The following is a 15,050-nucleotide window of genomic DNA, read 5'->3' as shown; positions in this document are numbered from 1 at the left end:
TTTGCTTGATGTGGCAAAGGGAAATAGTACATGGACCATCTCGCTTGAGATCATCGCAGCCAAATTCACCGGGGACTCACTACAGGCTCCTTTGTATCCTTGAGATATAAAAGTTCTGATGCTCCTCTGAATCCTGCAATCATTTTGAAGCCCGATTACAGATATCAGAGGCACATAGATCGTCTGAACATTCAAGCGTGACTCAAGATGAAATCTTTATTCCTCACGGGTCTCCTGAGCGCCCTGACTTGGGCTTCTGAGTTCGGTACGTATGCTAGCTTACAAGTTGCAATATCAAGAAGTGGTTACTGAGACCCATACTGCAGCATCATATCCAGACATTCCTTTAGATTATCTGTATACAACTGAGCCCGTCACAGTAAGTCGTTCTCGCGCCTCATTGACGCTCCTATCCCTTTCTCCCAGAAGCCTCCATAGCATGGATATAGCAATTGTATCCTACGTGCATATGCACAAGGGACCCTGGATGCGTTCACCACTAGCTACCGCTGCCATCAAATATCTGCAGAAACGCTAAACCTTTTTTCTTTAGCCACTCCCTCAAGGATATCCGTGGGGGTCAAAAACAGCCAATGATAGTCACCCCGAAGGTAAGTGGAGACTTGAGATTTCTCATTCTACCATATTCATATACACTTCGTACATACTGACATATATCAGAACCCACACTTACCGGGTAAATATGCTCATCCTCATGTCAAATCGATGCCTAATGTACTAATATTGATCAAGCGTAATTCGATCTTACGATTTTCATATCAAGGCTGGACAGATAGCCCCTGATGGGTACCTCAAAGACGTGCTCCTGGTCAATGATCAGTACCCTGGACCTTTGATTGAGGCAAACTGGTATGTGTCTCGGCAATCAAGCGAAGATTATTCATAACTTATAATGTTAGGGGTGATACTATCCAGGTCACTGTGCACAACGATCTCGAAGAAGGTACTGCTTTGCACTGGCATGCGTTCCTACAGAAAGAAACACCGTAAGATAATTTTTCTCTTCCTCGTTGTTGTTCTTGCTTTTTCAATTTTGGCTAACTCTCGATAGATGGCAAGATGGCGTCCCAGGCATTACGCAATGTCCAATTGCTCCGGGTGCATGCTTCACGTATACCTTTGTGGCGGACTCTTATGGAACAAGCTGGTACCATTCGCATTACTCTGCACAGTATGCTGATGGTATCCTTGGCCCAATCATTGTCCATGGCCATCCAACCGTGCCTTATGACATTGGTGAGTCAAAGTGTCCACTCCGTAAACTTCGTCGCTCACAAGAATAACAGACCTGGGTCCAATCATGTTATCTGATCTCTACCATGTGCCATACACTACAGTACTCGAACATTTGTTTGACGAGGATTTTGCCGTTGTTGTAAGTAAATCATTTGCCGATTCTCGGAATGCAACTAATATACGGCAGACCAAGCCCGCCAACAACAATCTGATCAATGGAAGAAACTCCTGGAACTGCACGCTAAAAGATTTGGGCGATGATACGCCTTGCCAGAGCAATGCTCCACTTTCCGAGTTTAGATTGACCCCGGGAAAGAAACATCGCCTTCGAATCCTGAATGTTGGAGGAAGCGCTATTCAAAAATTCAGTCTTGATGGCCACAAGCTGCAGGTCATTGCACATGACTTTGTACCTGTCCTTCCTTACGAGGTCGAGTGTAAGTCAACGGATGGAGTCCTGGAGAGCTAGTTGATGCTGACCAAGCACAGTCCTCACTCTCGGAGTTGGTCAGCGTGCCGATGTCATTGTCGAGGCACTTGCCAACGGTACCGGCACATACACCATGAGGGCAACAATCCCCCCGGCTCCTTGTGCAAACAGTGTCGACCACGACGCGACAGCCCTTGTACACTATGGCAATACCACATCGACATTTAGCAACAGCTCCAGCGAGGCGTGGCCTTCCTTCATTGAGGCCTTGGGAGTCTGCGATGGTCTACCAACCGAAGAGATCACCCCTTGGTATGCGATTCCAGCTCCCGAGGCTCCGGCAACCACCCAAATCATCAATGTCACGCTCGCCCAGAACGAGACGGGTCAGTACCTGTTTTACATGGACAACTCTTCCTTCAGGGTCAACTACAACCACCCGGTCCTCCTGCTCTCCAACCTCGGCAACAACTCATACCCAGACGACCCAGAGTGGAACGTGTACAACTTTGGGTCCAACAACTCGATTCGCATCGTCATGTATAACAATGCGATCCGCACGCACCCAATCCACCTACACGGGCACAACTTTTTCGTCGAGGCCGTCGGGCTGGGCGAGTGGGACGGCCATGTCGACCACCCAGAGAACCCGGTCCGGCGCGACACGGCCATGCTGCCGCAGGGCGGGTACATGGTCATTTCGTTCAACGCCGACAACCCGGGCGCCTGGCCGCTGCACTGCCATGTTGCCTGGCACGTGTCGTCGGGATTCTACGTCACGGTGCTCGAGCGCCCCGACGAGATTGCCGAGTACAAAATTCCCAGCGTCGTGGGGCAGACTTGCAGGGACTGGTGGGGCTATACCAACCATACCATTGTCAACCAGATTGACTCTGGCCTTTAGATCTAGAAGTCTAGATTCCGAGTCACTAGGTCCACTGCTGAAGCAATTCATGGTGATGGGTACATAAATATGGGCCAGTCTACCTCCGCGGGACGACTTTTTTTTCTTCTCTTTGTCTTGATATCAAGTGTTGTGAACCTGTAGATAAGGATGCTTGGAGGAACGACAAAATTGTCTTGGCGCTCAGGATGGGATTTTTGCGGGGTTAATGTCTGGGGATTGCACTTGGTTTCTAAGGACTACATTGAGGCACATCTAAACTAGAATTTTAGGGGCCACCCAGTAGAATATAGGCTTTTGGATTTCTAGGTACAGGTTATTATAAAGTCTACTGTCTATTTCAAATGTGACGATACAAGGCTAATGGAGAAAAGAAAAAAAATAATATGATGGTGGCTGATATAACACTTACAGCGTATTAGGTATAATCCTCAAGAGGCCCCAGTGTCGCAGAAGCACCCTAGAGCCTGACATGGCGGCTTGGGGACTCACTCGCGATTGCATTGGCACAACTCACGAAATCGTTCCAAATCTAATCAAATCATAGCAGTTAATTAAAAAAGAAAACTCATGTCCAAGAGCGGTTTCTTGCATTTATTATCATCATGATGATAAATTGAGGATTGACTACTAAATAACCACGAGAAAACATGTTGTAAACGGCCTTCACTACTGCTGCTCGAAATAACATTGAAGTGCTGTTTAGTGCTTAGCCATTTGTGCTTTGGCAGAATTAGGCGCTAAATTACAGGCTTGGAACCTTGTTCCACAGAGGCAAAAATCCTGCCCCCCAAATCCATTTATCGTCGTCGGGCAAGTCTAGAGTCGTGTCATAGGACATCTGGGCAAGCTTGAGCCAGGAGTCTCCCTTGATGGGAAACGCCTCGGCGCCCTCGCCGCTCTCAAACGGTCGGGACACCTCCTCACCATTCTTCAACGCCCGCACAATCTTGGCTAGGTGCCCGTCGTCGTGCGCGACATTAATGGCCTCGTATAGCTCCTTCCAACCCCAACCAGCGCTCTGAGCGGGCTTGTATCCAATGACATGATCAACGTTGAGGTCCGGGGCCGAGCAGGCTGCGTACCACACAAGATCGAGGCGGCCCTTCCACTCTACGATGCGCACTTTATCTTCAGTGCTGATCCAGGGCTGGTTGAGAAACACGGTCAGAAAGAGGGAACTTGTCGTGTTGTGCATGTGGAAAAAGTCAATCTTGCGTGCTTTGCCGGCGCGCTGGGCTGCGCCAGCCGTGTACGCGCTAATGTTGATGCTCTCGGCGGCACCGCGACTGAGTTGGTCAGCCGGAACGCGGAACTGCGAGGCAAGAGCTGCAATTTCCGCCCCGGCCCGGCCAATCACGCCGTCGCGAACCCGTACCGGCCCATCCGGCAGACGGGCCGCCGTCTTGATCTTCTCCGTCGTCCGGACCTCGTCTAGAAGCTGAACGAGCGACTTTCCTGGCCCTTTTGACTGCGCGGCTTGTCGTTCGGCTTCAAGGAAGAAGCCCTCGATTCCTGCCGAGTCGTGAGTCGCGGCTTGTGCCAGACCCTCGGCAATGATGCTGGGCAGGTTGAACTCGATCCCGAAACCAATGTGGATAAAGGGGTGATATGCGCCCTCAAAGAGCTGCGCAAAGATGGTCTCGGCAAGCGGTGTCCGACTAAAGGCATACTCGGACACGACGGCCTGCCAGCCCTTTTTGTCCATCTGGTTCCTGAAAAAGTGCAGGAAATTGGTGTAGTTGGGAATGCTCCCGATCCTGGCGCGAAACTCGGCCGGGTTCTCGAGCTTCTTGACCACATCCTCGTCGAGGGGAGGAGTAGGACGTTGGATGGCTACACCGTCATCCCAGGCACGTTGAAGCTCAGCTGGCCCGCCGCCGAGTGCTAGAATTGACAAGACAGAGTGCGGGATATGGTTGTGTCCGCCCACGTCTCGCCAGAACACGTGAAACTCATCGTGGTTCTTTTGAAGAAGCTTGCTTGCTGCCTCCAGTGATCCTTTCGGGTTCTCAAAAATTCGTGCCAGGCCTAGAGCCTCTTCAGAAAGTTGTACTTGAGCAGCAGTAGAGGCAGCCATGGGAAAGATTTATTGTCATGCAAAGCTTGGAAGTAGTATTCAATTTTGTGTTTGATTGATATTGGACTGACTAGAGAATGTCCACAGAATGGAGGCATCAATGGTACAATAATATGATAAAAAAGGAGATCTTTTGTTTGAAATGGAAATGGTTGTACTATGACTAATACGGAAATGATAAGATCTCCGAAGTGCGAGAATCAATAGTCTTTCTACACATCAGCCTTGACTCGGGGTGATTGACCACTCAGAAGCTTCGGAACCCCGAAGTTTGCATAACGCCGCCATAGACTCCGATACACCATTAGCATCTCTAGATTCTTGACTGACTTGACTGTCTGGTCATCGGCTGGAGAAAACATACCATATCACACCATGCTCAGAAAAGCTTTTGAACAAATTCATAGGGACTTATGAGGACAACACCTGATGGTGATAAATAGCTTCGTAGTATTTGTTCGTTTTCTTCCATGACTCCCGAATCTTCATGAGTCGACTGACAGTCGATTTGAATAATTATTATCCTAGACCCCTCGAACACTACATTTGTCTCTTGTGTCACAATGCCGTCGCCTACTAACCCGGCAAAAGTGGAAACCCCTTTCACGACTGCCGCCCTTGGAAACGGCGTCGACTTTTGGAAGGCATACGTTGAAAACAGGCCTCATCCATCAGACAGTTTCTTTGAACTCATTTCCGAGTATCATCACAGCCATGGCGACAGTGCTGCCCAGAGCGCAATTGCACACGACGTCGGCACCGGTCCCGGCAATATCGCAGAAAAGCTTCTCCGCCACTTTGATCATGTAGTCGGCTCGGATGTGAATGAGCAGGCGTTGGCGGCAGCGCCGGCTCTGCTACCCGCTGACTCCATCAAACGGATGACGTTTGTCAAGTCGTCGGCCGAAGACCTGGCGAGTGCAAACATTCCCGAAAGCGTCGGCAAAGGGCAGACGGATCTCATCCTCGTGAGCGAATGTATCCCTCTGCTCGACATATCCAAGGCGTTTGCGGCTTTCCGCGCGCTCCTTCGCCCAGGCGGTACGCTGGCAATTTACTTCTACAGCCGGCCAATATTCACGGGGGACAACGAGGCCGAGTTGAACCAGCTGTACGACCGTATAGCTACGCGTGTTTGCCAGTTCTTGTTGCCGTTCAAAGGAACCCCGGGCTTCCCGATCCATTACCGGGCTGCCGAAGCCATGAGCAGCGGCCTCGATAGCATCCCCTTTGATCCAGAGGCGTGGCAAGACGTGGTACGGTACAAGTGGAATGCAGATGTTCCCCTCACATTCAATTCCAAGGAGGGCTACGATTTTGAGGTTGAGCCCGTCGACCGCCGAGATCATAGTACTGAGATTACAAAGGAGATCACGGACCGTGACTTTTGGGCTGAGGAATGGGACATTGGACGCGTTGCATCTTTTCTTGATTCGGTTTTCCCCAATTATCGCAACAAGGCAGGCGATAAGTTTGAAGAGGTTCAGAGTCTCTTCACAGAACTAGAGACGGCCCTTGGCGGCCCCAAGGCTACTAGGAAAGTCTCATTCCCCGTGGTGTTATTACTAGCGACGAGAAAGTAGCAAATAGGTTGAACTGATCAGGGATCGTTTGTGTTCGCAAAACTATTTGTTATTTAATTCGACTGATTGCACTGAATTAGTCTGTCTTTGTATCAGGCAACCTCTACTAGAGCTTCTGAGACTGCTTCCCTATAGTCGTTGATTATACAACCATCCAACAAATTTAACTAGGCGCCCCGCAGTAGTGTAATAATTTCTATACTTAGTTTACCAAGTTTATATCGTAGATCTGCCTCTATAGATCCAAAAGAGACCCCCGAAGTCAGCGGGACCTTGTCTGCGACTGCGCGCAGTCCATTTTCACTTCCTTTCCGTCTCATTGTCTCATTGTCTTTGGACTTTTGTAACATCTGGCTGAGCAGCCGTTGGACTCGATGTAGCTCGCCCAGGACAGATTGGGCCGCCATGCGGATGGGGTCTCGCCCACTGGCTAGTTGCGGGTGTGTTCTTGTGGATAATTGCTGCTCGACTTGTGGTTCATACTGGCCCGCTGTAGTATGCGTCGAGACTCCTGATCCGACCCTGGCCGGACTTGGCTTGATCTCAATTGCCGATGCATAGAGGTTCAGTATTTTGGAAGCGACTATCGCCTGTATACACAGCAGGTCGTCATCCTCTGAGCATCGACACTGAAGAATATTGCTCATGGCTTCTAGGAGTCTCCTGTTTTCTGCAATGATGCCATCAAGAGATTCTGGTAGGCTCTTCTTATTGGTCCCCGAGCATCCAGTCTCGGAGGTTTTGCATATTCTCGACGTGCTTTCGGAAAGCTGCGTCAAAAAGCTCAAGGCTCGCGTCATGCATGGATCTTTGTTCTCTTCAAGATGTTTGATTCGAGAGTCAGGAGTTTTCTCTGTCGGCGGTGTTTGGATGTAGCTTGCAAGATTGATGGCTTGCGTGTGGTGTGTAGTGTCAGGTAAGCCCTCTAGAACTGACAATCCCACGTTGGGGGTGATCACGTTGGGGGTGATCGTATCCGTGGGGGCCGTCGGAGACGTGACAAACATGGACTCTAAACTCGAAGTGTCGGGCAGCGAAGCTATTTCGGCGGGATCTGACTGGATATCGAAATCATCAAAGTCGATGGTAAAATCGGTCAGACCATTATTTAATTGGTCTGGAGGTACAAAGATATCGTGGAAAACGTCCAAGTTGTCGTTGGCAATGGATGTTTGAGTGGAGAAATCCGGCGCCGGCCAGTTTAGGTCCAGCATTTCGACTGCTGTTGTGTTCTCTTGCCTTTCGACATGATTTGTCGTGTCTTTTGCACGATTCTCCTGCTTTCGTCCAGGACGCCTGTGTGCAAAGTACTCGCAGGTGATTCCGCGCTTTCGGCAGCGCGAACATGTTGGCTTTTCCTTGTGGCATTTGACTTTTGAAGAGGCACATGCATGGCAGCTGTCACGAAGCTTCAACGGTTGCGCGGGTGGCTGCGTTGGATTCGACAAGAGTGTGGAGGGTGAAGTAATTGTGAGATTGTTATTTGGGTCGGCTGCTTCCATGCTGTACGGCACAATCTCACATATGATGATGATCAAGTCTATCAACCGACAAACAAGCAGGCCTGTGTAAGGTGGGTAGAGTCTCACGTATTTTGCAGATAATATGGACTGGGTGGAAAACTACAAATCAATAATTACCATAATCACCCCTCCATATTATGGAGACTGTCCCAAGAAGCTTTGTAAACAAGCCTGAGAGATTCTATTCTTGTAATACCTGCATCTATCGTAGAGGTAAATTGGTGGAATGATTGTACTAGAGCTTGACTTTTAGGACGCACAGGGGCCCCCGGCTGCCGCGTCGGCACCGACGATCTGCATGCAGTGAGAAATAGGCCGAAGTAAGCTGAAGTAAGCTCTGCATCGAATATGGCAACAGCGAGTCTTCATATGACGTGGTGCGATCCAAGTACATTTGGCAATCATGAAGGTCCAAAAAGACCACGGTTAATGTGCTGATACGTGAAGAAAGCTTGATTAATCAGTAACATGGGCTGGATTTAAAAGCGCCACTGGGCAATGGTGGGGGAGGGGAGGCTCAAGGGAAAACATGCTATTGGATAGATACTGGGGTATGCAAGACAAATAGCAGCAATCCCTGATTACCATTCTAGGCAATTTTTACATAAAGGACTAGAAGAGTAGATAATGCATGAACTGCACCTCAAGGAAATGAAAAGACCTTGCATGGTATCGGATGGTGATTCCGTCTTATCTTGGTATGTGGGTACTATCGTTGTGAGTCTTGCCCGGAATTGCGCCTTATGGACTGACGAGTTATGGTGAACAGATGTGCCGGTTTCGGCGTGCATGGTTTGACAAGCCCAGCGAATTGTTAACTTTAACTTTAATATTAGTGCACTTGAATTGACGGATTGGAATCATTTGGGACGGTTGTGATAGGGCAAATGTCAAGCCGAGCAGGTGCCATGTATCCCAAGTTATCCCTTACGGTAGTTGTATAACTCATATCTAACCTCCAAAGCCACAGTGGAGCTAGTGCGGGAATACAGCTTGTTCACAACCACCAGACAGCCTGATTCATCCTGTACGTCGCCAATGATATCCACGAGCTCGCCGACCTCCATCTCGCGCTCGCTAGTAAGTTGGTTGAGCGAGAGGTCTCTGAACCGTACCACCATTTCAGCCTTGGCGTCAATGGCGCCAGCTTCGGGGAGCAAGGGGCCTATCAGAATAAGTGTGGCGTTGCTGTTATGCTTGAGCACGCCCAGATGGGCACGTAGCTCACTCACAATCTGGCCCTCGTCTAGGATGCTGCGCTGCACAGAGGTGGAATGGGGTCGTTCTAGGCGCATCACGTACATTGTGGCGTCGGTAACGACTTGAGGACTACCCAGAGACCGTTTCTGATAGGTAATACCCGGCTTGATCCTCTTGGGCGAGGGCTCTTCGGAGGATTTGCTGATGAAGGATGAAGATGTGGTGGCAGTAGTAGTAACCGCTGTGCCCTGCTCGACTGAGTCTTCCTGAAATGTCTGGACTGTGAAGCGTGGGGTAGAGTGCAGTTCCGTCAGCACTAGAGACGCAGGGTAGATCCGATCCGCCCGTATCTATAGTGTTTCAACGACCTTGTTAGCCTGTTACCCCGCAGCTACAGTACGTACGAGAAAACGTTGCATGATGGGTAGGCGACCCGAGTCTTGCACCATGAGACCACTACGAACGCTAGGGCCGGTGCGTGCCGATGTTGTTGTTGTTGTTGAGCCATGGATTCTAAGGGGACCGACCACTCACCTCGACGACGGAAGAACTACCGAGCTTGCGCCAGTCAAGCTGGGCGAGAAGATTAGCCGTATCTGACACCTCGTTGACCACGTAGTGGAGGTAAGCCGTGACCTCCCGCTGCACTCTGGGGCTCTCGCTTGTCGACTTGAGAAGCTCCCCATTGTCAAAATCTGAGCCGTTATTGGCGCCGTCGCCACCCATCAAGGTGGAGATGGCAGAGTTCTGTGCCATCTTTCTGGCAGATCGTGCCGAGACCTGGGCAAGAAAAATACCCGCGTCCAAGAAGGATGGGTCAGTGACAAAGGCCGCGGATTGTGGCGTATGCGCGACCTCGCCGCGTCGTGGCTCTTTCATGAATCCGGCCGTCGCCATGAATCGTATGACATGTGCCAGCTGTGACACTGGGACACCCGCAAGGTCTGCCACATCTTTGATGGGCACGCTTCCGCTTAGTGGCACGCATGCGAGGATTTGAAACTCTCCCAGCCAATGCAGGCAAGCAAGTAGCTGACTCTGTGAAGGAAGCTCAGTGTTAGTAACCTCTCCTCGTTATGCTTGCGACTGCCTCTGAGCGCCTCGGGTTTGGTTTGGGTCACTCGACTGACCTGGTAAGCTATTTGCTGCAGAAACTCGGCTGGATCAGTCGGCATGATCCAAGACTTGTCCTTGATCTTCGTAGACACCACTTGTTGTGCTGCCTGCACGCTGTCGATCGGCACAGAAGACATCGATGAACAAAGTTATCGAGGCTCTCTCAATTCTTAGCGTTCCACACGTCTGATTGCATATGTGGCTTGTGTATCGCGGTCTCTTGCAAGAGTATGGTATTCCCTCCCCTCGGTGTGGGTGATCACGTTACCGCAGCAGTGTAAATGCCCAGGAAATGAACGCCCTGCGGTATCGTAACGTCTAATAACGGAACGATGAAGACGACTCCCTGCGCCGTAGTTTGTGGATATCGCTTGCGCGCAACGGTTTTATAGGTCTGGTGAAGCTCTACGATTCAAAGGTCACTGATCTTCAGTTTGCATCATCCAGGTAGTCAGGGTATTAATGTCGCACACAAACAGCCCAAAAATATGCAGTTTGTCGAGAATGGTCATGATCCTGTCTGGTGCGTTACCGAACAAGATACACATATATGTAAGCGCAGCAAGGAGAAAGGACTTGTCGCTTAGACTGGACATAAAGTTGTGGAGCAATGAACCCGTCACACACGACAGGCACATGTCTACATACTTTTCTTTCTGCATTAGGACATGTTGACCTGGATCCTCCTGGACGCTGCGTCCATATATACAATGCAGGGTGCAACTGGTGGTACATGTACAAGATTTAGTGCTCATAAGGGCTGGATGGTGGTATGACCGGCTTACATGCATCTCCGCTATGTCCTGCATGCTCGCCAAGAGACAGAAAATTATGAAGTCTCTTATGAAATTGAACAATGAGATGTCTCATTGCGATCATAATTACAGGCTCTTGCGACTTGGTCAAATTGTCTCGACAGTTTCAACCTCCAGGACTTTGCCTGTGCACAGACATAGCTTCAGCTTACTCACGAGTGGCTGTCTGGTGCCTTGGTGCTCTGACCCCGGGGGATTCGGGCGAAGCCTTCTCTGAGACTTTGGCAGCTCCGTGACTGTATTTGCTATACCCCGAACGAATCTTGCCGTGTGAAACGGATTGATCGTTTATACTGATGCTTGAAAGTGGTGACCAGTCCAACCCCGGGCGGCCAAGACAAGGCAACCCGGTCAACACCGGCATCAACATTTGTCCGAGGACACCGAGCAAGGTTGGGTGTGTGTCTCGCGGTGGACAATTATCCTGGACGAGGGTGCATATTCCGAATTCGATTCTAGTGAGGATGTATGTTGCCGAATCTTGTTCTAGGATGGATACTTTCACATTTTTGCAATATCTTATTTCCACTCTTCGTCCTGGTGAAGCCAGTGAACACAATCATACATCTTTACTTACCAGCGACAGCATTCTCAAACATGAGCACCAACGACGAGGTCTTTGCAAAAGACAATGAGTTCTGGAAGACGTATCTGAGAGGGCGGGCGCAACCCCCTGAGAGTTTCTTTGAGAGAATATTTCGGTACCATGAAGACCACGGGGGACACTTTGGTACGGTTCACGACTGTGGTGCTGGGAACGGCCCATATTCCCAGAAACTACGCTCCAGGTTCAAGCATGTCATCGTGTCAGATGTTGCTCCTGGTAACGTCGAACTCGCTAAAGAACGGCTCGGCAACGATGGGTTCAGCTTTCGCGTTGCCAGAGTTGAAGATTTTGACGACATTCCGACGGGTAGCGTCGACTTGGTCTTTGCCACAAATGTGATGCACTGGGTGGAGCCATCACGGGGTGCAAAAGCCATCGTTTCTCAACTTAAGTCAGGCGGCACATTCATTGCCGCTGGATTTGGGCCGGCACGGTTTGAAGATCAGAAAGTGCAGGACATATGGACCAGAATCAGCCAATCGGGCGGCCGTCGCCTGATTATGAAGGCAGATGACCCAACCAAAATACTCAAGGTGGCTGTGAGAAGTTCACGATACTATGATGTTGCACCCACGGATACCTCGCTATTCGTACCCGGAACCCAGCGCATTCATCTAAACATGAATAACGGAGGCCTAACAGATATTGTCTACCCAGAGGACTATGTGGCAGCCGCTGAACCCAGCTACACTGGGCCGCAGGACGATGAAATTTTCGAGTCCGAGGATGGTTGGAGTTTTGAGACTGACTTGGAGGGCGTCAAGGACCATTTTGCCACTTTTCCATTTTCCAAGGAAGACCCCGAGGTATTTGCAGAACTGTGGGCAGAGTTGGAGAAATATGTTGCGGACGGCAGACCCATCAGAGGTTGTTGGCCAGCCAAGATCATTCTAGCAACGCGGGTCTGATACGATGGTCCACCTGCTGCTGTAGACGTGTCACATCTCATAAATCTTTAAATTGTAGTTGATTCTAAATTGGTTGTTTTGTTAATCATCATGGCGTGATATCTCTGTAATGGTTGCCTCGGCTGCGTGGTGTACTAGAAACGATCAGAATGTCCGTTTAGCTACTCGACTAGGATCAAACGCCAGGCCTTTCGCGCGCAATGTTACGAGTTCAATCAAACTTTAAACGATTGCCGAAGGGTTGACATGACACATAGGCGTTACACCAACAGGGTTCTTTTGAGCAATCATACTCCTAATACGGTAGACAAAAGCTTGTTCTCACCACAGTGGACACCGGAATCTGTAGTGGCGATTCTAATACATGCCAGCAAAAGGTATTGCGTCGTGCTAGGCCGTCAATTCAATCAAATTAGTCCAAGCTATCACAGAACAGCATGTGCCGTTGTGCGAGAGATTGAATGTACGGGGGGTGCACTTCGCCATGATCCGATCGGATGCGTTCAGGTAATGTGATGAAAGCATTTTGCTATTCAATGGCTCAATGCCCGGAGGGTCGCACCGCGCAGGGGCTAGACCTCGTACAGATCCAGTAAGTCCGATAGTTCCGAAAGTACCCAAAGGATCGGGGAATATCCCGAGCATTATGGGCGGCCCAATCAAAATGCAAGTATAGTTCGGCTCAAATATGGCTGGTCTGTCACCAGTGGAAATCAATCAAATCCCGGAACACCGGTGTAACGGTGTGATGGTCAATGTGGATTACCTCGAGCAGGGATTGTCGGAGTAATCCGATATGTACTTATTAAGAGATATGATATGATTCGATTCACTCAAGATGATCTGATTCGGTTGAAACCAGTCGCGTCGTTGGCCTGCAAAAGACTCAACAAAATGGCTAGCACTGGTAGTGCCCAGAAGGAGACACTGAACAAGTTCATCTCTGGTTGGAAAAATGCCAACGCGGAAGAAATGCTCGCGGTAGCTTCTGATGACTACACTCAACAAACCCTGCCATTCTCACTTGGCCATGACGTTCGCCCAAAACAGGTTGCTGAAGTCATGTTGCCAAAACTCTATAGCATCCTGGAGAACTACGAGGTCTGATAGCATACCATTCAAGTACTAAAAGGCATGCTCACAGCTAACGACATGTTTAGTTGAAAATCCACCAAGTAGTGCATGATGTTGAGAATCAGAAGGCCGCAGTATACGCAATATCCAAAGCTGATACTCCGTTTGGCTTCCCCTGGTTGAATGAATTCTCGGCATTCATCACCTTCAATAACGCTGGCGACAAGGTGGTCAATGTTCAGGAGATGGTTGATACAGAGTTCTTCCAAAAGTTCTTTCCTGCTTATCAGTCATTTTTGAGCCAAAATAAGTAGTATATCGATGGTTAGGTGGTTGATTGTGTTTTGAATGCGAATACAAATGTTTTTGGATATATCTGTCTCCCGTGCTTGTTCTGATAGTTTTTTTGAAATTTTCAGTCTGGTCAGCTGGATTGGTGGAAGAAAGCTCGGGATTCCCGAGTGTTAGCATCAAGGTCTGCCTGGAACTGTGCACTGTATAGCGAAAGTGTAAGCAATGGGACTTTGTCCGTATAACTAGGTAGATTTCTGGTATGCTCGGATAGCAACCCCATGACACCCTACACACAGCAGTCACCTAGCGGGCTCACAGACTTACTACTACTATTTCTGCGATTCATGATACATGATATTACTTATTTGCTTTTATAACTATATACCACAAAGGCCTAGATTTGACAATACTTTATGCAGCCACCATCCGAAGGTTATTTGAATAGGCAAAACCACAATGTCCAGGTACGCAATCCTTGGTTCAACCGGAAATTGCGGAACGGCATTGATAGAGAATGTTTTGGATTCTTCGATGACTGAAGTACACGCATTCTGTCGCAACCAAGAAAAGCTGGAGCGCCTTGTTCCGCGAGTTATATCCGATGCTCGCGTGAAGGTCTTTGTAGGGGGCATTGGTGACACTGAAACTCTGGCAGCATGTTTACATGGCTGCAACGCCGTGTTTCTGTGCATTACAACAAACGACAACGTTCCCGGCTGTCGCGTGGCGCAGGACACGGCATTGGGTGTCGTCAAAGTGCTGGAAAGATCCCGGGCAGACGGCTTCTTGCCGATGCCAAAACTAGTTCTGCTATCTTCGGCAACCATTGATGATGTTCTCTCTCGCAACACGCCTTGGGTACTCCGAAGTATCTTGCTCAAGTCGGCATCACATGTGTACGAAGACCTGCGCAAAACGGAAATACTCCTTCGTGCGGAGCAGGACTGGCTGACCACGATTTTTATCAAACCCGGCGCACTATCGGTTGATATTCAGCGTGGCCATGCTTTGAGTCTGACGGATGAAGACAGCCCAGTCTCGTACCTTGATCTAGCAGCTGCCATGATTGAAGCCGTCAACGATCCCCAGGGGAGATACGATATGCGAAATGTGGGTGTGGTGAATACTCATGGGAGAGCAAATTTCCCATCGGGAACACCTCTGTGCATTGCAGTGGGGCTACTGAGCCATTTCGCTCCCTTTCTTCATCCTTATCTTCCCTCTGGAACTGGACCACGTTGACAGTTGCTGACACGGAT

The 15,050-nt window shown here is 49.5% G+C and overlaps 8 protein-coding genes across 8 annotated transcripts; 5 read left to right on the top strand and 3 right to left on the bottom strand.

The window, feature by feature from the left end:
• Window positions 1-207: 207 nt before the first annotated feature.
• Window positions 208-2,591, top strand: PFICI_10836 (uncharacterized protein; the record flags this gene model as incomplete). The annotated part of the gene is made up of 10 exons (XM_007839417.1): window positions 208-265; window positions 327-379; window positions 554-611; window positions 682-697; window positions 754-870; window positions 921-1,007; window positions 1,073-1,257; window positions 1,308-1,396; window positions 1,445-1,694; window positions 1,747-2,591. The coding sequence occupies 10 exons, from the start codon at window positions 208-210 to the stop codon at window positions 2,589-2,591; spliced, it is 1,758 nt and encodes a 585-aa protein (XP_007837608.1).
• Window positions 2,592-3,336: 745 nt separating this feature from the next.
• Window positions 3,337-4,671, bottom strand: PFICI_10835 (uncharacterized protein; the record flags this gene model as incomplete). Its single annotated transcript, XM_007839416.1, has 1 exon — window positions 3,337-4,671. One exon carries the CDS (start codon window positions 4,669-4,671, stop codon window positions 3,337-3,339), a length of 1,335 nt encoding a protein of 444 aa, XP_007837607.1.
• A 563-nt stretch (window positions 4,672-5,234) lies between these two features.
• On the top strand, window positions 5,235-6,254 carry PFICI_10834 (uncharacterized protein; the record flags this gene model as incomplete). The annotated part of the gene is made up of 1 exon (XM_007839415.1): window positions 5,235-6,254. The coding sequence occupies one exon, from the start codon at window positions 5,235-5,237 to the stop codon at window positions 6,252-6,254; it is 1,020 nt and encodes a 339-aa protein (XP_007837606.1).
• A 167-nt stretch (window positions 6,255-6,421) lies between these two features.
• Window positions 6,422-7,756, bottom strand: PFICI_10833 (uncharacterized protein; the record flags this gene model as incomplete). Its single annotated transcript, XM_007839414.1, has 1 exon — window positions 6,422-7,756. The coding sequence occupies one exon, from the start codon at window positions 7,754-7,756 to the stop codon at window positions 6,422-6,424; it is 1,335 nt and encodes a 444-aa protein (XP_007837605.1).
• A 941-nt stretch (window positions 7,757-8,697) lies between these two features.
• On the bottom strand, window positions 8,698-10,230 carry PFICI_10832 (uncharacterized protein; the record flags this gene model as incomplete). Its single annotated transcript, XM_007839413.1, has 3 exons — window positions 8,698-9,327; window positions 9,512-10,015; window positions 10,108-10,230. The coding sequence occupies 3 exons, from the start codon at window positions 10,228-10,230 to the stop codon at window positions 8,698-8,700; spliced, it is 1,257 nt and encodes a 418-aa protein (XP_007837604.1).
• A 1,275-nt stretch (window positions 10,231-11,505) lies between these two features.
• PFICI_10831 (uncharacterized protein) lies at window positions 11,506-12,423 on the top strand (the record flags this gene model as incomplete). The annotated part of the gene is made up of 1 exon (XM_007839412.1): window positions 11,506-12,423. The coding sequence occupies one exon, from the start codon at window positions 11,506-11,508 to the stop codon at window positions 12,421-12,423; it is 918 nt and encodes a 305-aa protein (XP_007837603.1).
• Window positions 12,424-13,317: 894 nt separating this feature from the next.
• On the top strand, window positions 13,318-13,811 carry PFICI_10830 (uncharacterized protein; the record flags this gene model as incomplete). The annotated part of the gene is made up of 2 exons (XM_007839411.1): window positions 13,318-13,524; window positions 13,584-13,811. 2 exons carry the CDS (start codon window positions 13,318-13,320, stop codon window positions 13,809-13,811), a joined length of 435 nt encoding a protein of 144 aa, XP_007837602.1.
• Window positions 13,812-14,322: 511 nt separating this feature from the next.
• PFICI_10829 (uncharacterized protein) lies at window positions 14,323-14,977 on the top strand (the record flags this gene model as incomplete). The annotated part of the gene is made up of 2 exons (XM_007839410.1): window positions 14,323-14,901; window positions 14,966-14,977. 2 exons carry the CDS (start codon window positions 14,323-14,325, stop codon window positions 14,975-14,977), a joined length of 591 nt encoding a protein of 196 aa, XP_007837601.1.
• Window positions 14,978-15,050: the final 73 nt, after the last annotated feature.

Source organism: Pestalotiopsis fici (genome assembly GCF_000516985.1).
Source record: "Pestalotiopsis fici W106-1 unplaced genomic scaffold PFICI_Scf_8, whole genome shotgun sequence".
Classification (NCBI taxonomy): Eukaryota; Fungi; Ascomycota; class Sordariomycetes; order Amphisphaeriales; family Sporocadaceae; genus Pestalotiopsis; species Pestalotiopsis fici.
This window is presented reverse-complemented; position numbering and strand designations above follow the sequence as displayed.